The sequence below is a fragment of the Nerophis ophidion genome, linkage group LG11 (assembly GCF_033978795.1).
Source record: "Nerophis ophidion isolate RoL-2023_Sa linkage group LG11, RoL_Noph_v1.0, whole genome shotgun sequence".
NCBI lineage: Eukaryota > Metazoa > Chordata > Actinopteri > Syngnathiformes > Syngnathidae > Nerophis > Nerophis ophidion.
In genome coordinates this window covers 65,094,982-65,120,555 of record NC_084621.1, presented here as the reverse complement: position 1 = coordinate 65,120,555, position 25,574 = coordinate 65,094,982, and the positions used below count along the sequence as shown (strand labels likewise).

General features: G+C 40.5%; 1 protein-coding gene across 1 annotated transcript in view; it reads left to right on the top strand.

The window, feature by feature from the left end:
• si:dkey-122a22.2 (uncharacterized) overlaps nt 1–25,574 on the top strand; it is a 43,567-nt gene extending 17,993 nt beyond the window's left edge. The window contains exons 8-11 of the mRNA XM_061916495.1: nt 20,427–20,562; nt 25,032–25,114; nt 25,188–25,284; nt 25,378–25,574. Of these exons, the coding sequence (XP_061772479.1) occupies nt 20,427–20,562; nt 25,032–25,114; nt 25,188–25,284; nt 25,378–25,551 (490 nt within the window). The 3' untranslated portion in view covers nt 25,552–25,574. The remainder of the gene's footprint in view (nt 1–20,426; nt 20,563–25,031; nt 25,115–25,187; nt 25,285–25,377) is intronic.

Genomic DNA, 25,574 nt, shown 5'->3' with positions numbered 1-25,574 from the left:
TACACCCTGGACATGTCGCCATATGTCAATTAAATTAAATTAATACAAATAGTTAAGAGTTAAACAATGCATTTACTGTAATAATAAGTTGAAAAACATTGTTTAAAATGTTCCATCAGTCAAAATATGTCATATATACAGTAGTTAGTGCTAAAAGAATATTATGTAGAGAAAAATAATATGATCTCAAGCTTTCTGCATAATTTCAAAATTTGGGACAAAAATAGACATATTTATTTTCGGACAAAAAGTTAGAATTATTTCAGGTAAAGTTTTGATGGGAAAGTTTCTTTCTATCCATTTTCATAATTTACTTACTCAACAATCATACAGGGAGGTTGTGGAGACCACTGAACTTTTTTGTGTTTGGCAATGTTATAGTGAGATGATAAGACAAATTGCATAGATCAACAAAATATAAGCCCATTTAGTTGTTGCATTATATACATCAGTCTTAAATACTGTAAGTCCCTCTTTCATTTCCACTAATAATTTATTGTCCATACCCATAATCAAAATATGTCCCTGAGAGGATTTGTACTTCTGCGCCCTCAAAGCTGACCTATGACTTTTGAGATGGATGCTATCAGGGTAGATTTACAGTTGCAGTATTATTTTTTCATTTTTTTTCCCTGTTATAAACTGGAATGTTACTTTATTGCAAGGCTAAAGAGAGGCGATCAAGGCTGGCAGCTTATCACAGCAGAATTCATTTTCCCAGCGATACATCACATTTGTTTCATGGATTGCACATACTGTGTCTGACCAATTCACAATCCAATTGTACAATCTATCTATGTACGTACACATACTGTAAATGCAAGGTTTTTACATTCAAATTAGCACACATGAGATACCACTGTATGGGCCTGTATGGGATGGCGTGGCGCAGTGGAAAAGTGGCCGTGTGCAACCCGAGGGTCACTGGTTCAATCCCCACCTAGTACCAACCTCGTCACGTCCGTTGTGTCCTGAGCAAGACACTTCACCCTTGCTCCTGATGGGTGCTGGTTGGCGCCTTGCATGGCAGCTCCCTCCATCAGTGTGTGAATGGGTAAATGTGGAAGTAGTGTCAAAGCGCTTTGAGTACCTTGAAGGTAGAAAAGCGCCATACAAGTACAACCCATTTATCTACTAAGATCTCAAATAAAAAAACTGTAATAGCGCGTGCAAACTACAAAATTGCATCTACGATTTGTGCGCGGGTTGTGGCCGATCAACCAAGTCTGCATGGGCAAATGATAAGTGAAAAAATGGTGCAGACTAGTCTTTTTACATAAGGTTTATGAGTGTATTATACAAGCTGTCACCAAGAGACACTTGTTTACTGCACACCATGAATTGATTAACGTGGACCCCGACTTAAACAAGTTGAAAAACTTATTCGGGTGTTACCATTTAGTGGTCAATTGTGCGGAATATGTACTGAACTGTGCAATCTACTAATAAAAGTATCAATCAATCAATCAATCAATCAATCAAAACCAATTAAATATATGCTCCAACCAGTGGTGTTTTGTTATGTTGTGGAACATTCAGCACTAAACTGTTAACTGAACTATATATGTGCGCGAGGTAGACAACAGAATCTACTTTTAGCATGCCGAATACACCCTGGGAGGCGTTTTAATGAAAAAAATGAATGGTGCAAGAAGTTTTTCGTATTAGAGATCAGGGTTGCACAATATAGACCATACACGATACAAATGTTATACATTTAGCCAACGATAAAGCTTTTAATAATATCGTTATATCGTGACAATGCATGTCGATGTTACATTCTAGTTATGTCTCACAAATTTTACAGCAACAAGTAAACAAACGCCGCGTCTCAGCCCAGTGTAGCATCATCGCTAGCGGCCAACTTCCCGCCACAGTGCAGAAAGCCACTTCTAAGTCTTCAATCTTGGTCTCCAAACGAGTAATTTTCTTACAAGTGTCATCCCCAAAGGATGAAGAATAGTTTACCATGATACACTACACACCGTAGGAGAATATTCTTACCACTAAGCTGGAGCTCTTTAATGTTAATAAATAAATAAATAAATGGGTTATACTTGTAAAGCACTTTGACACTACTTCCACAAACAAATGTGGGCAGATTGATACAAATATTGACAGTAAGCGATACCATTTAAATGATCAGTATATGGTCAATACTTCAGTGGTCAGATCGATGTCAGAACCAGTAGTAAATGTATTATTTAAATATTTTTATGATATTGTTACACCGTCATTTTTGTTTGACTATAATTGTAATCAAAAATTGAATAATTAATTTTAACAAAAGTGCTTATACAATATAACCTTGTTACAACAGAAAATAACCAGACAAAAGTTATTTTGCAAGTAGATTAATATTGGTTTTGACAAACATAATACAACCAGAAATTATACTAAATGCTTCTGCATACCTCAGCAGCCAAATTAAGAGCTTTTGTAACCCTTTTGAAATCGTCCTATTGTCATTTATATGCTAACAAATATATTGTTATATATATCGTTATCGCAAGAGCCTGCAGTATATATGGTGATATAGATATTAGGCCATATCGCCTGTCCCAGTTGGAGATGTATTAATAATATACTGTATCTCCTTTGTAGAAAAAAATAAACACCATTAAAAAAACAAACAAACACGAAAAGAAGCCAAAACAAATACATTTAATTTGTTTTAATCAGCCCCTTGGTTAGGTAATTCTGCAGTTCTATCTGACGATATGTTTAATATTTTTATTTTTGACATTCCGAATATGTTGACATGCACACAGACGGAGGATTCTCTCTCCAATGTCCATCATTGCACCAATCTCCTACTCACAATGACCACACCGCAGCCATTTGTGGGTGACTGTTGCAGGTTGCACATACATTCCAAACGTGCTAAATATAGACGCAAAAAACGGGCCGCCAACTGTTTCAGTCATGACAAATCACATTGCGGATGCTAAATGATTACATATGCATGTTTTTCTCCATCCAGTGTTGTGGGCGTTCTGATAATCAGCTGCATGTATTTTGCATGTACACGATTCTGCATGTACAAGCTAAATGGATGGCTATTTTGCTCATTTAAATGGGTCATATGCTTATTTTTCTAAATTTAAAACACCCTGTGGTATACATAATATGTAATGGTTGTTCTTGGTAATAATTGTGCACAGATTATGTTTTTCCGGACCTTTTGCAAACCGCTTTCTGACCGTCACTTGCGGATGCACCGTTTTGTGGGCAGTCTTATTGACGTGCCTCCACTTCGACTGCGTCAGTTTTTAGTGCTGCCTTAATGAGTCTTCTGACAGATATGTGAATTATAAATTATATTTGTGTAGTGCTTTTTCTTGAGTGACTAAAAGTGCTTTACTATGAGAAACCAATGATGTACATTTAAGCTACCCAGTGTGGGGTGGCACTAGGAGAAAAATGGGTGAAGTGTTGTGCCCATGAACACAACGGAAGTGACCAGGATGGCAGAAGCTGGATTTAAACCAGGAACCCTTAAGTTTCTTGGTTGGCTGCAGTACCATCTGAGCCACGCCGCTTGTGTTATAACTATATGCTACTTTGTGAACCTTTAGTAGATCAGGCATTATCTGTCCATCATGTGTCCATTTACATGCATTCATATTGTAATTTATCATTACATACACACATATTGTAACTATTTTTCAATCACATACATAGTATACAGTATTTTGAACATTAAACATATTGACTTAAATGTATTGGTTGTATCTGTGATGAGGTGGCGACTTGTGCAGGGTGTAACCCGCCTTCCGCCCAAATGCAGCTGAGATAGGCTCCAGCACCTCCCGTGACTCCAGAAGGGAGAAGCGGTAGAAAATGGATGGATGCATGGGTATTGGTTTCGTATTGCAGTCCTATAAATTATTGTCTCATGCTTTCACTAGTTATATTTATGGTATTTTTTGACTACCGGTACATTATGTTCTGGAATTATTTCAGGAGAATCTGCAGACAAGAAATGCTTTGTCCAAATAATCTAATCAAACCAAGCCGTGACTCAATAATTTACGTCACCAGCGACTGTGTTCCTCATTTCTTGTGTGCAGGTTGTATATGCATGACCCAAGTCTGATAAATAAATATCCCTGCAAATAGCTTATTTATACGTGACTAGAAGTGGGGCAGCACCATTTATATGCTGTGTGTGTCCAATTATCTTCTGATTAATATGCATTAATCTACATGAATAGTACATGACGGTCCCGCCACAATCCAATTACTGTGCAGAGAGGCAATGGAAGAAGGAAATGAAGCGAATACTTATATTTTCCCTCTAAAACATTCCATCATTGCTGTCCATTTGCATGGTGGAATAAAAATAGAAGCAGAAGCGGTACAAGCAATAAGATGATGCAAAAAATGCAATACAGACTTTAGCATCACTATATGGTTGTTCTGTTGGCACCAACCAGATTTTTTCTCCATAGCTCAATGGGGGTCTTTATTTTGGTGTATGTTTATTAAACAGATAAGTCTTTATCAGTTGTTTGTCATTATGTAAAAGCACTGCTGCTGTTTCTACTTGTTGTCGTTCGCCTGATGAATCAGTTACCAGGGCTCACCCAGAAGAGGTCAACAGGAACAGCAACCTTTAACATCGTTGATGACGACTAGGGATGATATCTGTTAAGAAATTATCGATGTCGATGCCATTATCAAATCCTCTTATCGAACCGATTCCTTATCGAATCCAGATAGGTTGTTGTGTGTGCACTGAGTTCCAAAAGCCGTAGATGTTATGTGGCTCTGCCTGCACACTGTTTATATGAGGAAAGGCGGACACGACTGAGGACAGCATGCGGATGATAAAAGGTTAATTTTTCAGGTGAGAGGACGCTAAAGGCATGCTCCAGTGCGCATATAGTGCTGCTATGTGCGTTGTAAATAAAAAAATTGCAGACAAACACATCACCAACATGGACGAGGCGCTGCTCACTTTCGATATCCCGGTGAAGCACACTGTGGAGAAGAAGGGGACCAGCACCAAAGTGAATCGATTCAACGGGGCAAGAGAAGTCGGCTGTTACTGTTGTGCTAGCTTGCTAAGCTAATGGATAGAAACTGCCACCTATGGTGATTTTCAAGGGGAAGACGCTGCCGAAAGAAAAGTTTCCACCTGGAGTCATCATTAAGGCATGACGAAGGAACTCCAACCGCTGGACATGGGTGTAAACAGGACGTTCAAAGTGAAGTTGTGAGCGCCATGGGTTTGATGGATGACAGACGAACACAGCTTCACAAAAACTGGGAGGCAGCGTCGGTCGGGCCAGTTACGCCACAATTTGTGAATGGATCGTGGATGCTTGAGCTAATGTGTCTGCTTGCACTGTTGTTCGAGCTTTCGCAAAAGCCGGCATCTTTCCCGGAAGCCCCACGGCAACGAAACTGACTTTGAAAATGACGAAAGGGAATATGGCGTGTTTAATGGAGAACTTGCCCAGCTGTTCATTTGGGACACAGAATTTGAGGTTTTTGATGAATTTGTGGATGAAGATTGATCAAAAAAATAATGTGAGTACATAGATAAATACTTCAATAAAGTACAACCCAACTTAGCTTTGCTCCTGCTGCCTTTTTAAAACGGCGTCCATGCATGCTAGCGCATGTTTTAAGCTAGTGTATGGTTAACCATGCCTGCGCCTTATTTATGCGTTAAATACAGAAATAGCACCCGTAACAGACACGGCCCACTTTTAATACGGTGCGCCCTATGGTCGGGAAAATACAGTATAGTGGCTTCGAAAACGGGAACCGGTTCTCAAAAAGGGATTCGAATCCATGGAATCGGTTATTTTCTTCTTTGAACACCATCCCTAATGACGACATATAATTGGAGAATGCAGCCTGTTGTCAACCTGGAACAATTACCATTTTCAGGGCAGGCAATGTTTGATGCCATACAGAAAGGCATCACCACGCTGCGGCTAAATGTGGAGGGCCTTACCAAGGCCAAAACCTCCATAATTGAGCATTTACTACAGAGACACAAAATCACCACAATCTTCCCCCAAAAGACCGATCTAACCAACAGTTCTTGCCTAAAGATCCTGTGATACACATTGGCTTCACACACCAAGAATGAGATTCATGGGATTGCCACAATAAAATAAAAAACACAGCTAAATGGAAAGCTATTGCATCGTCCCCGCCAGACTCCAGCCTGAAATGGGCAGTCACAGAAGTTGAAGGTGTAACTGTCAATAACGTGTATTAGCCCGCAACGACCCGGCTTCAGGTATATTCCATCCCTGCTTTTGACCCATCCTGCATTTACGACGGTGACTTTAAATACCGCAGCACTACTTGGTGATGTAGCTCATCCAATCCAGATGATGTCACTCTCGAGGAATGGGCGTCAGCAATTGGCGTCCATGTCCTCTGTGATCCCAAACAACCAGACAGCTTCCACTCTGGCAGGTGGAACACAACCTCAAACTCAGACCTCACTTTCTCAAACCTGAATGGCCCATTGCCCCACCGCATCACCCTGCCTCCTTTTCACGGATCACAACACAGGCCGTCATCGATAACCCTAGACAACCCTATCGATCCAGTGTTTACCAAACCAGCGAAGAGGTGGAATTTCCGCATGGTTAACTGGCAACAGTTCACCAATTTTGTTGACTCAGGCAGCGACGGTCTTCCCACACCATCAACTCTCAACCTGGATGGTGCCTACTTAGCCCTCTGCAAACTCCTCATTAAGGCAGCCATGAGAGAGATCCCACGCAGGTTTCCTCATTGTTACATTCCCACATGGGACGAGGAGTGCGATGAACACTACAAACATTTCCTGCAAGCTGAACCTGGTGAGGAGTCACCCATCAAAGCAGCACTTCTGACGGACTGCCTAGACCAGAGGTCCCCAAGCTACAGCCCGCCAATGTCCAAAATCCGGCCCGCAGGAAGTCCCAAGTTACAAGTCTCCAAGGCAAATCATATTGTCTAAATATGCATTTTCCCATCGATAACGTGACATCATCAGCGGCAAGTGCGGGCTCTTTCAATCAATTAGTGTGCGAGAAATATATATATATATCTTCTCCTCTATGGCAGCGAATGCTGGACCCTGAAACCAACCCTGGAGAAGTCTCTGGATGGTTGCTACACCAGGATGCTGCGTGCAGTGCTTAACATCGACAAGAGTGCGCACGTAACCAACAGAATCCTCTACAAGGGAATAGAAGGGGTGAGCGAGAAGATTGCTGTAAGGGGAATGAGACTTGCAGGACACTGCCAAACACATCAGGAGCTGCCAGCCAGCAAATTGGTGCTGTGGGAACCAACACATGGGCATCGGTCAAGAGGACGTCCCACACAAACATACGTGGACGTACTCAAGAAGGATGCAAGAGCTCAGAGTACCAAGGAACTGGCCAAATGTATGGAGAATCGGGATGACTGGAAGCAACGATGGAAGGCTCCTCTGAGGACGACCTAGATATACATGTATATATATATATATATATATATATATAGATATATAAAACTGTTTTAACCCAATGCGGCCCCAGAGTTTGGGTACCCCTGGCCGAGACAAACATAGAGAACGATGGGAGGAGACGGTGAGAAAAAGTGACTTCTCTCATTACAGCAGGAAGGCTTTGAAGACCTTTAACTAACTGCTTTACAGGCAAACGCTCAAAACATTCTCAATGCCCAGTGACAGCCACAGCTGCACAGCTAATTTGCAAACGGCTGCTTCAAGGATGCCAACTAACATCACACCAGATCCAGCAAGCAAGATACAACCAGCCTACAGCAAACACTGGGAGTAGATGGCCGTACATCAGTACCATTCTCAGCCAAAGAACTCACTAATGTCATCACCCAACTAAAGAGTGGACCTAAGCGCAGCCTACGACAGTGTGGCACCAGGGCATTTTTTCTGAAACTCCTTAGGATCACCCCTAATCGCAACCTAGTGCGATTTATCGCCGACATCCTTGCAAATCGCATTTTCATACTGCATACTTGATGAACAGTCCATCCGCCCACGACACCTAAGAAATTTAGTCCCCCAAGGATCAGCACTGGCCCTTACGTTATTTAATATTTATCATATATATATATATATATATATATATATATATATATATATATGTATATATATATATATATATATATATATATATATATATATATATAATATCAGTAGAAGCATTTAAGTCTCACCTGAAAACTCATTTGTATACTCTAGCCTTTAAATAGACTCCCTTTTTAGACCAGTTGATCTGCCGTTTCTTTTCTTTTTCTCCTATGTCCCACTCTCCCTTGTGGAGGGGGTTCGGTCCGATCCGATGGCCACGGATGGCGTACTGGCTGTCCAGATTTGGGACCTAGGATGGACCGCTCGTCCAGAGTCGGGACCCAGGATGGACCGCTTGCCTGTGTATCGGTTTGGGACCTCCCTGCGCTACTGCTCCGCCTCCGCTTGGGATGGTTTCCTGCTGGCTCCGCTGTGAACGGGACTCTCGCTGCTGTGTTGGATCCACTATGGATTGAACTTTCACAGTATCATGTTAGACCCGCTCGACATCCATTGCTTTCGTCCTCTCCAAACTTTTCATAGTCATTGTCGACGACGTCCCACTGGGTGTGAGTTTTCCTTGCCCTTATGTGGGCCTACCAAGGATGTCGTAGTGGTTTGTGTTGTGGTTTGTGCAGCCCTTTGAGACACTAGTGATTTAGGGCTATATAAGTAAACATTGATTGATTGATTGATTGATTGATTGATTGATAGTTACATTAATGACCTGCCATGCACAACAGCTCTGCAGTACTGATATGCCGACAACCTCACTCTTCTTCACTCTGACAGATGCTGGTTGAAAGTAGAAGCTATGCTTTCGGCAGACATAGCACTGGTAGTGGCCTATCTCAAGTCCTGGAGCTGGACCTACAGCTTTCCACCTCAACAACAAGGAAGCTCAGGGCAGCTTACAGTCAACCTTAACGGGACACTTCTGCCCTATAACCTTACTCCAACATACCTTGGGATAAAATTAGATTGGCAACTGATCTTTAGGAAACACCTTCAATATTTAAAGTGTTCTCTAGGAACAACTTTCTTTGTCGTCTGGCAGGCTCATCCTGGGGAGCCAATACCTCCACCCTTCGCACTGGTGCCATGGCTTTAGTCTGCAGTGCCAGAGAATATGCCGCTGCGGCTTGGTGCCAAAGTTTATGCACTAAAAAACTGGACACATGACTCAACGACATCTTGAGAATGATCACTGGCTGCCTACGACCCACCCCAACTGATTTCCTGCCAGTGTTAGCCTGCATTGTACCTGCGACTCTTCGCAGAGATGATGACTCGCTCACGAAGACTGGTGAACAAGTCTTTGCTGGACGTGAACCATCCCCTACACAACCTTGTTTAGAACTCTCAACTTGACTATCAAAGCCTGCCCTCTCGCCCCCACTTTCTCCTGCCATTCAGCAACTCTTTGCGGCTCCAACATCAATATCCTTGACAGATGGAGAACTGGCTAGTAGGAGACTCCGAAACCCACTCAATCTACACTATTCCCTTACAGATCATTGACACAATGTGAAAACCTGCCTCGCAGAGAATGGGTAACTCTAAATCGGTTACGAACTGTGGGGGCTGCGGCAATCAGCAGCCTGCATATGTGGCCACACTGAGCAGACTGCACACCACATACTCCACGAGTGCCCCACCTTAAACCCACCTGAGGACATACTCCTTGACCTGCTTAACCCCACCCGGACACAGTGAGCTGGCTGCAACGCCTGAAACAAACTGCATCGCTGCTTCATACGCAAGAAGACGTAAAAGGGAGCAGGCCTGTACCTGAGAAGGATTCTGGGTGGCTCAAATCAGCTCTTGGAAAACTCGAGGATTTACACATCTAAGCTTTGCTCATTAACAGAGGCTCACTCTCAAATCGAGGTATGTTACATCCCACAAAATGAACCGCCACCATCTCCCTGGAATGGTATTTGAGTGCTGCTTCTGCACGTGGGTGTACATACGTGTGGACTTATATGGGGGTCGTTATTCTTATTTTGGATTTTCTCAGCATGTGTCTCATTTCCTCACAGACATAGATAATGCCTTTTGATGAGAAATAAAGCAGTGGGTCTAGCGTCAGAGATTAGTGCAAGCCCCTGTGTGTGTCTGGACAAATTGCATTCAGGACAAGAGAGTGGATAGATCATTCAGTGCTCTGGTGTGTTCTCTGCTGAATGTATTTGGTAGTGTGGATAGTTAAACATTTACTGTACAATAATTTATTTATGGCAGCCCGCCACAAATCATTTTGTTACAACTTTGTTTCACATTATTATAACACGTTATTATGGGACTTTTTGTTACTAGCTTATTTCAATTGAATTCAAATAAGAATATTTTCGCTTTTGATGTTTATTACTGTTTGTCGCTCCATCCATCCATCCATCTTCTTCCGCTTATCCGAGGTCTGGTCACAGGGGCAGCAGCATAAGCAGGGAAGCCCAGACTTCCCTCTCCCCAGCCACTTCGTCTAGCTCCTCTCAGGGGATCCCGAGGTGTTCCCAGGCCAGCCGGGAGACGTAGTCTTCCCAACGTGTCCTGGGTCTTCCCCGTGGCCTTCTACCGGTTGGACGTGCCCTAAACACCTCCCTAGGGAGGCGTTCGGGTGGCATCCTGACCAGATGCCCGAACCACCTCATCTGGCTCCTCTCGATGTGGAGGAGCAGAGGCTTAACTTTGAGTTCCTCTCGGATGACAGAGCTTCTCACCCTATCTCTAAGGGAGAGCCCCGCCACCCGGCGGAGGAAACTCATTTCGGCCACTTGTACCCGTGATCTTATCCTTTCGGTCATGACCCAAAGCTCATGACCATAGGTGAGGATGGGAACGTAGATCGACCGGTAAATTGAGAGCTTTGCCTTCCGGCTCAGCTCCTTCTTCACCACAACGGATCGATACAATGTCCGCATTACTGAAGACGCCGCACCGATCCGCCTGTCGATCTCACGATCCACACTTCCCCCACTCGTGAACAAGACTCCTAGGTATTAGAACTCCTCCACTTGGGGCAGGGTCTCCTCCCCAACCCGGATATGGTACTCCACCCTTTTCCGGGAGAGAACCATGGACTCGGACTTGGAGGTGCTGATTCTCATTCCGGTCGCTTCACAGTCTGCTCCGAACCGATCCAGTGAGAGCCGAAGATCCTGGCCAGATGAAACCATCAGGACCACATCATCTGCAAAAAGCAGAGACCTGATCACACGGCCACCAAACCGGAAACCCTCAACGCCTTGACTGCGCCTAGAAATTCTGTCCATAAAAATTATGAACAGAATCGGTGACAAAGGGCAGCCTTGGCGGAGTCCAACCCTCACTGGAAATGTGTTCGACTTACTGCCGGAAATGCGGACCAAGCTCTGGCACTGATCGTACAGGGAGCGGACTGCCACAATAAGACAGTCCGATACCCCATACTCTCTGAGCACTCCCCACAGGACTTCCCAAGGGACACGGTCAAATGCCTTCTCCAAGTCCACAAAGCACAAGAAGACTGGTTGGGCAAACTCCAATGCACCCTCAAAAACCCTGCCGAGAGTATAGAGCTGGTCTGTTTGTCGCTCCCACAATGCTATTCCTCTCCTACACTGTTCATTACACTTACATGCATACGAGTCGTGTTCAGTTATGCAAAGTAGGCGGCATCATTTTTAAAACATTTTTTTTTCATTACTTAAACCAAAAAAGTACAGAGTAGCTGAATCACAGAGAGGATATAAAGTTATAAGTCTCTTAAAGGGCTTAGAATTAACAAAGGATGTTTTTCAGCTGCTAATCATTAAGAGCTATGTGCATTACATCTGTATGCTATAGTGTTCAGTGTAGGGCTGTTTTCAAAGAAGGATCTTCGTAGTCGAATCTGATTCGTAAAATTTTGCCCATTGTCGACAAACAGTTGAACGTATGGCTTTTTCTTAAGAGAAATAAACAGATGTTCATATGTATTAGTGTATAACGTTACATTAATTTGCTTTAGCACTTATGTGAATAGAGGTGGAAAAAAATGATAAATTCTCGGATGCATCACGATTACAATGTGGACGATTCTGAATCGGTGGACAAAAGTCCAAATATCGATTAGTTATGTATGTTAAAGTAATACAGACGGTTCTAACTTGGGTTTTAAATAACCATGGGTGAACCGTTAGCTAACATTCTCTTAACATATTTGTTATATGGTTTAGATGGGCGCGGACACACTGAGGAAAGAGGGCGAGAAGACAATGCTTTGTACATTTCAACAGAAGAGTAATGTAAACCGCGTTACAGCAGAGTTAAGAAGAGGAAAATAGCAAGTAGATTAATATATCAGCAGAGACAATAATATTCGTACCAAAGTGTCTAAACATTCTGTGGTTTCAAATGGCACAATATGTGTTTGCCAAGTAGGGGCGTTTATTCTCACGTATTTATTCTTCCATATAAATATATATCTATGTTTTGGGCAATGACATTTAAAAAATGGAAATTATGCAATTCTATACGTCTGAGGTTAAAGTAGGAGCATTGTAGACATATTAGTAATATTATTAATTAGATGTAATACATTTAAAATATGATAATATACAATATATTAACAATATAATGCAGGATTCGGTTGGCCAGAGGCGCGACTAGCTCCGTGTCTTACAGTGCGTCCCGACGAGCCTCAATCACGTCCCCAATGTACAAACATCCTCCCAACCCTGTTAGTAAAATATTGTTGTGTGCAGACGAATATATGTCATATAATAAAGGATGTGGGAGGCCAAAACACGGCTGCAAATTTTAGAGAGACATCACATCATAAGCAGCCGATATTGATATCAGACGATTCGACTGTGAAGTTGATTGTTGAGTCAGACTCTTACCAATCAAATTGTCGAGTCTTCGACTATTTGAAGACAATCGTAGTTTGGTCTGTACAATTGGAGTAGTTAAGCTGTCTGACTTTTCATGACAGGCCATCATTTGACAATAGTTCAGCTGAAATAAAACAAAGGCAATTGAAGTGTATTGTAAATAGCTGTTAAAAGAATTACAGTGATATAGCTGTATTTTTGTTTTTGGAAAAATTACTTAGCATGCAGGCATGTGTGCCTCCTCTTAGCCAAGTGTGTGAGGACAAAAAAATAAAATTACCCCATCGGGGAATATATTTGCTCTGAGAGTAGACACTATGGGGAATTGCTCCCTGAAATGAAATGGTCCTTAAAAATGAATGAATGCTGATTGGATATTTCTGCTGTTGTAAAACATCATTATTGTGAAAAGTGAAACTCATGAGACCATAATTTGAGCCACTTTTTCTCTCTGGATTTTTATTTCTATGTGTATCCTTTTATTATCTTTTAACTGAGACCATTTGTTTGAGGGTAGTTTCCTTTTCAGGTTTTATAACTTCTTGCAATTGCTATGCATTTGCCTCATTGTCTTTTATGGATGTATCAATACCTGACTTTTGTGAGCGTGTATGTTCCTGTGTGCCTCGGTGTTGCACACTCAAGCCTATAAATGCAGTATCCTTATTGTGTTTTGCCTCACAGTGAGCCTTTTGTGATTGGCTTTTGACATTAAACCAACTGCTGTTCTTCAATGTCAGTATTTTGATGCTGTTTGATATGAAGAATACAATGTTTGGACATAATCCGACAAGTTGGTCAACTCTGGCCTCCGAATTAGACCCCGAAACGGCGAGAATGACTCAAAAAGTCTTGGTTCCACACCCTTTTTTCTTCGCAAAATTATGAGTCATTCGTCATCTAATTGGGAATATACTTTTATCCTAGCGTTGTCATCCCAGTGACAGCAAACATTGTACAATAAGTGACGTTTTATTAAGTTTGTTGGCTCTCATGAGGTCTGCAGTGTGTAGTAATGAGAAGTTTTGTCGAAGGAAAAAGTGACCGTTGTGATGCACACCTGCACACTCGCCCCCGATCGATTCAGTGTGCTTAAAAAACATGTTTTTAGCAGCATTTACATCACTGTATGTATCATGTCAATGGTATTATGCACTTGCCATGATTAGATGAAAATAATACTTTCATCTTACCTTTTTTTGCGTTTCCTCGTGGCCTGAACAGAGGGGGAGGAACTTGACTTATGTCTATATAAGGGCTTCCACCATGCGGTCACAATATATCCAGCCTGCAACACCATGTCAACTGAAGCATCCAAAACTTTTGATTCTCTGACATTGTTTAACGTGAGTATCCAACAATGTAACTACGATTATAAGTCAGAAAAGACACGAAACTCAAGAGGCATTTTGTAGTTTCTGAAGGACTTTTCCCCCCAACTGCTGTCATTGGTAAAGAAGTGATGACCGATACAGTTCTGCCGTTACAGCTGACATTCGTGCTCTGCGATCAATACCTTCATGGGACACAAGCTTACTTCAAACCCCTACAGGGATAGTTGTCTGAGATTGGTTGCAATAACGTGGGTATGGACTGATGGATGGTCAACAATCAGGGATGGTGGAATACTAGAAACCGTGAGCAGTTATTAATAGTTTTAGCACTGCCCTACAATTGAAAGGCAATCAGTTTTGGGGTTTATGCAAACTCTCGCCCAAAGTCAGCTGTCTTGAACACATATACTGTATTTGTAAAGTCAAAAATTCTGACACCTCACAGGCGTACAGTTGGTACACCATAGGTACCTGAACCTTGAATGTTTTTAATTATGTTGGATGTTGTAATGGCTCCCCGTTGAGTCACTACTATGTATTTTCCTGACTCAACTGAATCCTAGACTCATTTTGTACCTCCACCTCATACAGAGATTAATAGATGAGTCAGGGAAGCCAATTAATTGTTATTTGCACTACAAAAAGTGTAACAGCTGCAGTTCCAATTCCTAATGAAGCTGGACTGCTGCACATGGATATAGTTTACCCAGGTTTAAATCTATATATTGATGCAGAACCTAGGGTTCAGTCTCCAGTTGGTTGTGGTGCAAGAAGGACACCTTGTGCTCATTTAAGGAATTACACCAACTTTAAAATGAGTGGTTAAGAATATATACAAAATGTCTAAAAATTTGTTTTATGGCTTTAATTTATGTCAAACATGCATACAGTTACATGATAATGCATGTATTTTAGACTAACCTCAATCTTAGATACCTTTTAAAAAAATGTATGTTATTTTACATATGTCCTTTAGTGTTTTCTGCGTTATAACTGCAATAATTGATAATGCATACAGTAGTCTGACTAGAAATGTTCTGTTTTTTCAATTTTGCAACAATGGCCAATTATTGATACATTACATTATGCTCCTACAGAATGTAAGGAGCCCACTCCCTATCGAGTGTAGGTATTGAGTGCATGTGTTTTAAGTGTCCTTGAGTGAAACACTGATTCGCTTCTCCTCCCAGAACACGTTGCAATAATCACTTTAATATTCCTTATGCATAATAGTTAGTTGATCCCCATGTAATAGGCAATGTTTAAATGTTCTTTTCTCATTGTAAGAGTTGGCAGAAGCTCGTGTAATAGTTCGTGTTTTGTGTGCGAACAGGCTCTCAGGTAACAGAGGCCCTGCATATGAAATAAGATGGTAATGAGGAGGAAGAGGAGGAAGGGAAGCTTATCGCTACAGGGCCAAATTCCGACAGTGAATTGCGCAGTTGTAACAAAAGTAACAGAGCGCCCATTCAGCCTGCACTAATCCAGATTGGAAAGTCAAACAGCAGAAAGTCCGTGGCACAAACTCATTTCATCACTTTATTAATTTAGATATTGCCTCCTTGCTCCTGTTGGGTGGGTAGGGTGTTGGGGGGGAATGGGGGGGGGGGGGGGGGCCAATCTGAAATGACCAACAACTGCAAGGCGTTTTGCTCTACATGGCTCCCCCACTTCGTCTTCTCACGTTATCTGTTTAATTCATCCCGCCAATCTTGGCTGTCTTTACCCACTAAATTTCCCTTTGACACGCATGCCTTGCTTCGCATAATCCTCACTCCGGGGCAGAATTAAAAATGGGGGAGGGAGCAAGAAATTGGACAGGTGGCTGGAGAATCCTTGAAATAAGGTTCAATGCCAGACCCAAAAATGATTGGACCCGATTTGAACTTGGTGGCTGATAGGTTTTCTTCCTTGTTATTTTTGGAATCAAGGGGTGAGAAAAGGGGGATAGGTGGAAAACGCTCAAACACTTTTACACTCCATTTAGAGGCAGGTCTAAATTGAACTGCCAGAATGACTACAGGGTAAAAACTGTGGCAAGAAAGATTGGAATGTCTCCAGAAATCTGATTGAAAAACTTTCTCCACAGTAAAAGACTCAAATTTACAATTGCTGACATGTTTGATGTGCTGTTTGTATTCTTGGAATATTAGGAAGTTTTTGCTGTACCATGAGTTGCCATGACTAATTATCTATACCTGATTTTTTTGTGTGTATGATGGTGTGTACATGTATACGCTACTACTTATTTGCAACAAGAACATTGGTATTATAAATCCGTAATCAATCCCTCTCAATGATACATCTCTGACTATAAGCTTTCGCAAAACGTTGTGCTGTCAAATAATTGTTTTAATTCAGATTAATATTAAATCTAAATTCAAAACTGGCTTGCATGATTTTAACTATCTTAAAAAACATTTTAATAGTTGGACCCCGGTGCAATATTACCGTCAGAATTTCATACAGGAAGATATTTTTTAAATGCTTTACTTTATTTGATCAAAACTTGGTTATATTTTTATCTGAAGTCCAGACATGGTGTAATTTGAAGTGAAATTTGCCAGCAAGCACACCAGTCAAAATCTCTTCACTCATCCTTGCACTGACACATGCTTTGACCTGATCATTGACCGTACAGCAACCATTGCGTAATTAATCTGCCTACAAACATGATTAACACGATGATTTGTAGTGATTACTCACATGGGTTAACTTATTTTTGACAGTCCTATCAAAAAGACAAGTCTTGGTTTACTCTTGAATAGAGAGATGGTGTCTGCTGCCCAAACTCAATCACGAAGATGGTTCCACCAGAGAGGAGCATATTTAAAGGAAATCTGAGATAGTGCGAGGTGGTCTCTGATTTTCACAATGAAATGAGCCACTGCAAAACAACAACTTTTTGTTATGACTGTTGAAGTAGAAGTGCTCACCAACGGGGTGTAAAAAAAACAACAAATAAATAGATTTTCGAATTAATCGCGATTCTTATTTGCAAAGGTTTTAATAGATGGAAAAAAAATCAATTTATTTAAAAAAGAAAAAAAAAATTACAACTTTTTAAATTATTATTTTTTAATCTGTCCTGTTCAGCCATTCAGTCAAATCATATTGTTGATGTAGATTCCCATATCTGCTGTACAGATTTACTTAAAAAAAGAGAAGTGGGGGTATACTTCACTTGTTGCCTTATTTGTATTTCACTTCATTATATGTTTGGGTTGAATTGTATTAAACAAAAACAGTTTTATTTTAAGTTATATAGAACTTTATCCTATTTGGTTTAATGGTGGCATGTAGTTAATCATATAACTGCCACCCAATGTTATTAAAAAAGTATTAATTATAAATTGAGAATCCATTCTGAATCTAATCGTTACCCCCCAGAATTTAATCTAATCGTGTGGTGCCCAAAGATTCCCAGCTTTAACGGCACTATCAATCCAGTTTCTTAAGTATTTAGGGACATTTTAAGACAGCGAGCTGACATTTAGTAGCGTTATTATTTTGTACTTTTTAAATCATCATGGAATTGGAAAAAAAACTACTTGGATCTAAAGTACGGAAAGTCTGGCCCAGATCAGGAATAAGACTGAGACCAGTGTCCCCTGCTGCCTGGTGGATGATCTACGGTGTGTTGGCAGCATTTAGGGGCAGGCTGTGCTGCTTGGCACGACACTGGCGGCAGAGAGCGCATGGCACTATTGACTAGGCTCCACCGGCTGAGACCAGCCAATTCAGAGCACCAGTGAGCTAAGACCGATTAGGTCTCCTGAGTTACAAAATTGCAGAGCTCTTCTTCTTTCATCACCCAGAAAAAGGTTTTCTCATTCCCCAGTCAAATGTTTTTTTCAACTGAGAAAGTTTTGCATTTTAGACTAAAATACACTTGTATGGCATTTTTAGAGACTTTAAAAGCTAGAACATGGAATTGCTTTGCACAAATGAAGACTACCTTGTTCATAAAAGGTGGACAAATATGTCAGCAAAATTATTGCTAGACAAGGAACCCTAAATGTTGCATGGATAGTCAAATTTTAAAGATGCAGTTACCAATTTATCTGAAAATGCAAAACACCTGATCCTGTTTTTTATTTTTGTTACTTGGAATGAGGAACTAACAGACATTTTCCCCCAAAAAACATTTAAAAGGGATTAATGGGCATATCTATGATCAGGATAACACAACACACTTAAAAAATAAAGTACACAAATAAACCAGTTACGGTAGCAAGGACAGAAACTATAAAAAGGCAGGCTAAGTAGGAAGGAATAGTACATGGATTATGATGACTAAACTGAAGAAATTAGTGGAGGCAAACAGAATCCAATGTAAGATCGATCTATACAAGGAGGTTAGGTAACTAAATTGTGCACGGCAATCTGAGGAACGAACCTTCTGCCGCACCCATCATGCTTTAAAAGGACGTATCATGCATACAAAACCTACTAGTCCTACCTTTTGGTACCTGTTTTTGGATCTGCAAAAGTCCCTTAAATTTAAAATCACACCATGGAGGCATTGTGGAGATATTTATAAAACAATTTTGCCTTATTTTATGCTTCCTATTAAAGAGCTGTTGGGAATTTGCCCAATTTGTGACGTTTTTCCAATTGGTGACGTCAGCGGCTATCTCCATATATAGTAAAGTTTTGCACGAAGAGCTTTGCATAAGTCTGCTTTTTTTAGTTACTTCTTTTTCTCTATCCTCTTGTTGTGGGGCAGACTGGCCTGTACATGTACATGCACATGTGTGGTCCGCTGTTGCCATTTCTAATTCAAAGTAGTGTACAGTTCTAACATATCTATATGGAACCCATCAGCGTTCCTGTTCTATAACCCTGTACACTGTTTGTTTGTCTAATCTTGAACAGGTTTGTGCTGAAAACATAGTTTTATCGTACTTGTTGCAATGACAATAAAGTTATATCCTATCCTAACATGGATGACGGTGAGAAGACTCAGTCGAAGTGGAGGCACGTGAATAAGACCACCCACGAAACGGCGCAACCTGAAAAGACGGTCAGAAAGCGGAATGAAGATGGTCTAAAACATAATCTATGCATAATTATGACCAAAGAAAACTCATTACATATTATGTTGACCACAAGGAAGTGTTTTAAATGTAGATAGAAAATCATATTACTCTTTTTAAGACATCATTAATAGCCTCGTAGTTCAACCTAAACACCAAAAGTAATTCCATCTGAGGAGAAAACTAACAAAGAGGGAAATACATCTGTGAAACAATAAAATTAACAGATTGTCACTTTAGTTTACAGTCCTCGAAATTCTGAACTTTGAAATTACAACACCAGCAGTTCGTTATAGAAATGTTATTTTTCTCAATTAACACACAACTCTTGCATAAAGTATTAACATTGCAAATGATAGTCTAGCATTGCCAAAATTGTGATCAATTATGTATTTCTGCTTAAACTATGTGGAATGTATGCACTTTAAGTATTGTAAAATCTGGCATTTTTTTCTCCATTGCTGCTGGTTTTGTTGGAATAATTGTATTTTTTTTTTTCATAATGCTACATTTATCACTAATTGCATTTGTATTATTGAAGTATTTGAAATTATTGTTATGTTAAAAAATCTGTTAAAAAATACAAAGTTCTTTGACAAAAATGGAAGGTTTTCCTTGTTTTTTAAGTAGCGATTCCGGCACCGATTAACAATTATTGGTAAGATGATAGGCCGGGATAAAATTCCCGGCTGTTAGTGTTACAATTTAAAATTTTAATCATTGTAAAACCGTGGTTGATTTCTACTCTTTGAAAAAATCCGAGTAATACAGTTAATTTCCTAAAGAAGCAGCTTACAAGTCGCTTAAATGCTAATATGAGTACAAGACACATTAACGTTTTGAAAATAAAACTTAGTTTAAATATTTCAATGTCTGTATAAATACCTTTTGAGCAAATTCAACAAAACAGTCATAATTTTCATCGGAATTACCGTGATATGAAACTTTTGTATCATTACATTCCTAACTGGCACAAATTTAAAAGAAACCATTTGGCACCCATTTGATACCAACCCTTGTACCATACTGAAGACATTTTAAATATACCTCTATTGTGTTTTAAGTAACCACCCACTCAATTCTACTGTTTTAAATAATCCAATTTTGCTATCTTTTGTAAGACTCATGTAAATATTTTTTTCAGGTATGGTAAGCTTCTGCCATCCCTTCAAGCCAAGCAGTTTTCTGCTGCTTCCGGGCTGAGCCGCCTGCTGATTATCCTTGGCGCCATTGAACCAACTATCAAAGAAAATGTCTCAGAGGAGATCATCCAGCGGCAGGTCAGGCTAACGCACACACTTGAACACACTCTTCGACACAAACCACATAAGAGCGGTCCCCACGGGACATGATATTGATTCTTCAAACTCCAGAAGAAAAGACTGGAAATAGATTGAGACGTGTTTGGGGAATGAATATGAAACCAAACACCATAGATTTAGGAATCCTCTGCCTATAACATGTCCTTTAAAACATCTAAGAATATGATTTTCAGGCATTTCCAATCTGTTCATTGTTCTCAGTCTGCCATAGGGTGGTGCTGTTGCAAGAATAATCATGGCTTCTCTTCAGCACTGGATGATTCAGAGCCTTTTGTCTCGGAAAATGTGCATTTGGAACGATAGCAACACCAGATGTCATTTTTAAAGAAATTAAAATTGAACGTGTTCCCGGAGACAGCATTGGCCACAAATGCAGTGTCCTCTGAGGTATTCTTAATGTTTTATAGTCAGCTTATGACAGTTTGTACAGTTTGTAAGGCATTGGTAGTTAATATTGAAGACATAGATTACGTCAGGTCCTAAATCCATTAATAGTGTTTGTAATAATATATGTTGTTCAAAAAATAAGTTTTTGGAATTTAAAATTAAACAATAACCTTTTGTAAAAGCAACATTTTGATATACCCCATTTATTAAATCTTGATTGGTCTGTGGAGATGTTTATTGTATCCTAAATCAACAATTTACATTTTTGCTTAGTACGGTTACATTTCTAACAGTCTAACATCCGTTCTGTGTTTTTTTTCTTTTACGTTGGCGATGGTCTGTTTGGTCTTCTTGTTCACTGCTGCCAGCCATCCTCCCACGATTTGATGGCAGTCGCGATGAGGGACACATTTCACTGTATTTCAAGTCATACAGTTGTTGCCAAGGAGATAAGGACATTATTGTGCTTGAATTTTCCAAGGACGGGGAAAAGGTTTTGTCGACGAGCTAGTGAAGGTTATGAGCTCGCCAAACTTGGTAAAGCACGGGGTTCATTCCTGAAGGGCAAGGTCCATAAGTGCCGCTTTTTTTATCATCGCCAGATCTAATTGCATAATTATGTGAATTTATAAGTCTAACTAATGTTCTGGTAGCTTGTGCTAAACAGTATTGTATTAAAGGCCTACTGAAATTAGATTTTTTTATTTAAATGGGGATGGCAGGTCCATTCTATTTCTCATACTTGATCATTTCGTGATATTGCCATAATTTTGCTGAAAGGATTTAGTAGAGAACATTGAGGATAAAGTTCGCAACTTTAGGTCGCTAATAAAAAAGCCTTGCCTGTACCGGAAGTAGCAGACGATGTGCGCGTGACGTCACGGGTTGAAGGGCTACTCACAACCTCACATTGTTTATAATCATAGCCACCAGCAGCAAGAGCGATTCGGACTGAGAAAACGATGATTTCCCCATTAATTTGAGCGAGGATGAAAGATTTGTGGATGAGGAAAGTTAGAGTGAAGCACTAAAGAAAAAAAGGCCACGGCAGTGGGAGCAAATCAGATGTTATTAGACAAATTTACTAGGATAATTCTGGAAAAATCCCTTATCTGCTTATTGTGTTATTAGTGTTTTAGTGAGATTATAAAGTCATACCTGAAAGTTGGAGGGCTGCGGTGACCGCCAGTGTCTCTGAGGGAAGCCATATGGAGGAGCCAAGAAAGTCACAGCTGCCTTTTTGACAGCTGCTGCAGGAGGACGCAAACTCCGCTCAAGTCGACTTAATATCACAATTTTCTCATCCAAAAACTTGCTAGTTGACATGTGGTAGAGAAACATGTTCGCTTGACCGCTCTGTTCCATATTAAAGCTTCACAACAAACAAAGAAACACCGGCTGTGTTTTGGTTGCTAAAGGCAGCTGCAATCCACCGCTTTCCACCAACAGCATTCTTCTTTATAGTCTCCATTATTAATTGAACAAATTCCAAAAGATTCCGCAACACAGATGTCCAAAATACTGTGTAATTATGCGGTTAAAGCAGACGACTTTTAGCCATGAGTGGTGCTGGGATAAAATGTCCGCTCCAGCCAATAACGTCACAAGCACGTGTCAACATAAGCCTCATCATTCCGCGACGTTTTCAACAGGATACCTCAAGGGAAATTTAAAATTATAATTTAGTCAACTAAAAAGGCCGTATTGGCATGTGTTGCAATGTCACTATTTCATCATTGATATATAAACTATCAGACTGCGTGGTCGGTAGTAGTGGGTTTCAGTAGGCCTTTAAATTGTAATTTCAGGTATCACAGTTTTATTTTTAGCACTGGAGTTTTGCTTCAGATATAGTCTATTCAGAGGAAGTTGTATAGGCCACATGGGCAGAATTCTCTAGGATGAGGAGAAAAAACAGATTGATTATAATGCTCTTCCTTCACAATATGGCCAAACAGTGGATAAAACAAACCAATAAGAGACAATGAGAGATTACCATCCCAAGTCTCAGTCAATGTAAGGTCCATGCAGCAACACCTTTGAATTAGAATTAGGGAGATTGTGACATCGCAAAATCCTGGAGGCTGTGCCTAATGTACAAGCTGCATTGATGTTGTGGCACCTCTGACAGAAAAATAACAGAAAAAAATTGTTTTTCTGTGTGTTGTCAGTCATTGGTGGTGAAAATGAAGAGTTTTCCCCTGAAGGATTAGACATTTCCTGTGATTTAACAGGTTTAAAGTGGTAAATGTGTTTCTTTAGGTTAAAGGTGAACTGCACTTTTTGGGGAATTTTGCCTATCATTTACAAATATTATGCGAGACAAGAAGACGGATGTATTTTTTTGTAATGCATTCTAACTCGTAAATTAACTTAAATTAAAGTCTGCTTACAGTGGAGTTAATCTAATGTCCTCTATTCTGACCATAGAGCCCTCAAAATAACTGTCCATATAACACCAACAATACTCGGATTTATATTTTGTGACTTGAATATTTACCAAGTATTAGTGAATATTGTTATTATAAGCGCTAACGCAGGCACACTTATTTAGCTGCACATTGTCACAGAGAGCTAACAAACTTGTTGCTGCTATGTTGACATTATCTGCTGTTCAGTGGCTTTTCCTGCTCGGAGCTCGTGAAAATGTATTCCAGCATAAGTAATGCCTCTCACTTGGATAGTAGAAGGTTGAAGACATTCTGACAATTTGGTGAACTTTGCATCCAATTTAGACCCAGAAATGGCGAGAAAGACATTAGTTGTTTGGTTCCACCCCCTTTTTTCTTCGCTAGGTTTATGAGTCATTCATCTAAATGGGAATATACGAACATCCGAACAGTCGGCATACTAATGAAAGCAGACATTATACAGTAAGTGATGTCCTATTATGTGTGTTGGCTCTCATAAAGTCTGCAGTGAATAATAATAAGTGTTGTTGTCAAAGGAATTTCAAGTGATATGTTTTTGAAATTAATGCGCCATATGCTTAAAATGATAAAAATAAATAAATATTAAATGTTATTGTAGATGTGCCCGTTACTACATTAAACATACAGTGGGGCAAAAAAGTATTTAGTCAGCCACCAATTGTGCAAGTTCTCCCACTTAAAATGATGACAGAGGTCTGTAATTTTCATCATAGGTACACTTCAACTGTGAGAGACAGAATGTGAAAAAAACAATCCAGGAATTCACATTGTAGGAATTTTAAAGAATGTATTTGTAAATTATGGTGGAAAATAAGTATTTGGTCAACCATTCAAAGCTCTCACTGATGGAGGGAGGTTTTGGCTCAAAATCTCACGATACATGGCCCCATTCATTCTTTCCTTAACAAGGAAGAAACCTACTTTATTTGTCGCCATGGAGACAAGGATTAGTGATTTAGAAGAAGCTAAGATAATGCAGACTGCGAATGGATTTTAGCTGCTAACTAGCTAGCCATGTCTTAAAGCATCTCTTCATGAAAGCGTTTTAGTGTTATAACTTCACCTTTATCGTTAGTTTTTAAGCCAAAATGTGTCCGTTCTCCCTTTTCTGTTGACACACTGTGTCTGCTTGTAAGTACTCTGTGAGTGCGCGCTGCCGAACATGCTCCTCTACTCGTAAACCAGCAATGTCACGACGGGGGTTGGGGGACCGGTACTTTTTAGAGGCGGTATAGTACCGAACATGATTCATTAGTATTGCTGTACTATACTAAAACTGGTATACCGTACAACCCTAGCTGTAACATAACAAAACGTTGGAAAAGTGAAGTGCTGTTAATACGTGACGGTTGCGCTGCATTGTTAGCTGCCTCGTACGAGCAGTTTTTTTACTATTTTGAATGGACAGAAAATGGAAAGTGTTTTTTCACATAAGGATTTTGGATGATGAGCAAACATCCCAAAAAAAGTGCAGCACCCCTTTTAATCTTTGTGGGGAATTGTTGAGTAGGCACACTTGCACCTGTTGGGCACAGACAAAAAGGGGTCTCGTCCAGGTCGCCAGTGAAACTAGACCCCTCACTGATTCTATGTTGATGTTTTCCCCAGAAATACCTGCTCAGTAACCCCGCCCATCAGAGCAGTGCCGTGGACGAGCACTACTTTCTCAATGAGAGCGCAGCACAAGTGAGGTAAACGTCGCTGGAAGGTGAGTTTTGTAATCTCGCAGGAAGGAGAAAAGACCATTTGTGTTTGTTTCTAAAGGGACATCACCAAATACAAGCCCCTCTCCAGCAGGACGTCAGTCAGCGTGATCACGGGGGAGTCCTTCGACCAGCAGATCCCACAGCACTTAAATCAGGTGAGCATGTTTCCTGCGCACCTTGCACCATACCTTTTATTAGCTGTGGTACGCCGAGAGTAATGTTGTACTTTGAATAAATCCTCGCACCAGATGGTAGCCACGCTTCAAAAGAAGTTTCTGGAGGAGTCCTACCCGTCAGCCAATCACCTTCACATTAAAGGAGTAGACCGTCGAATGATCTTCACCAAGCCATCTGCCATCATCCAGCACCTGAGGACGCTCGTCAACCAGCGACAAGACAAACATGGCCAAGTAAATAAATGACACCTTGTTGGAATGTTCTAGAA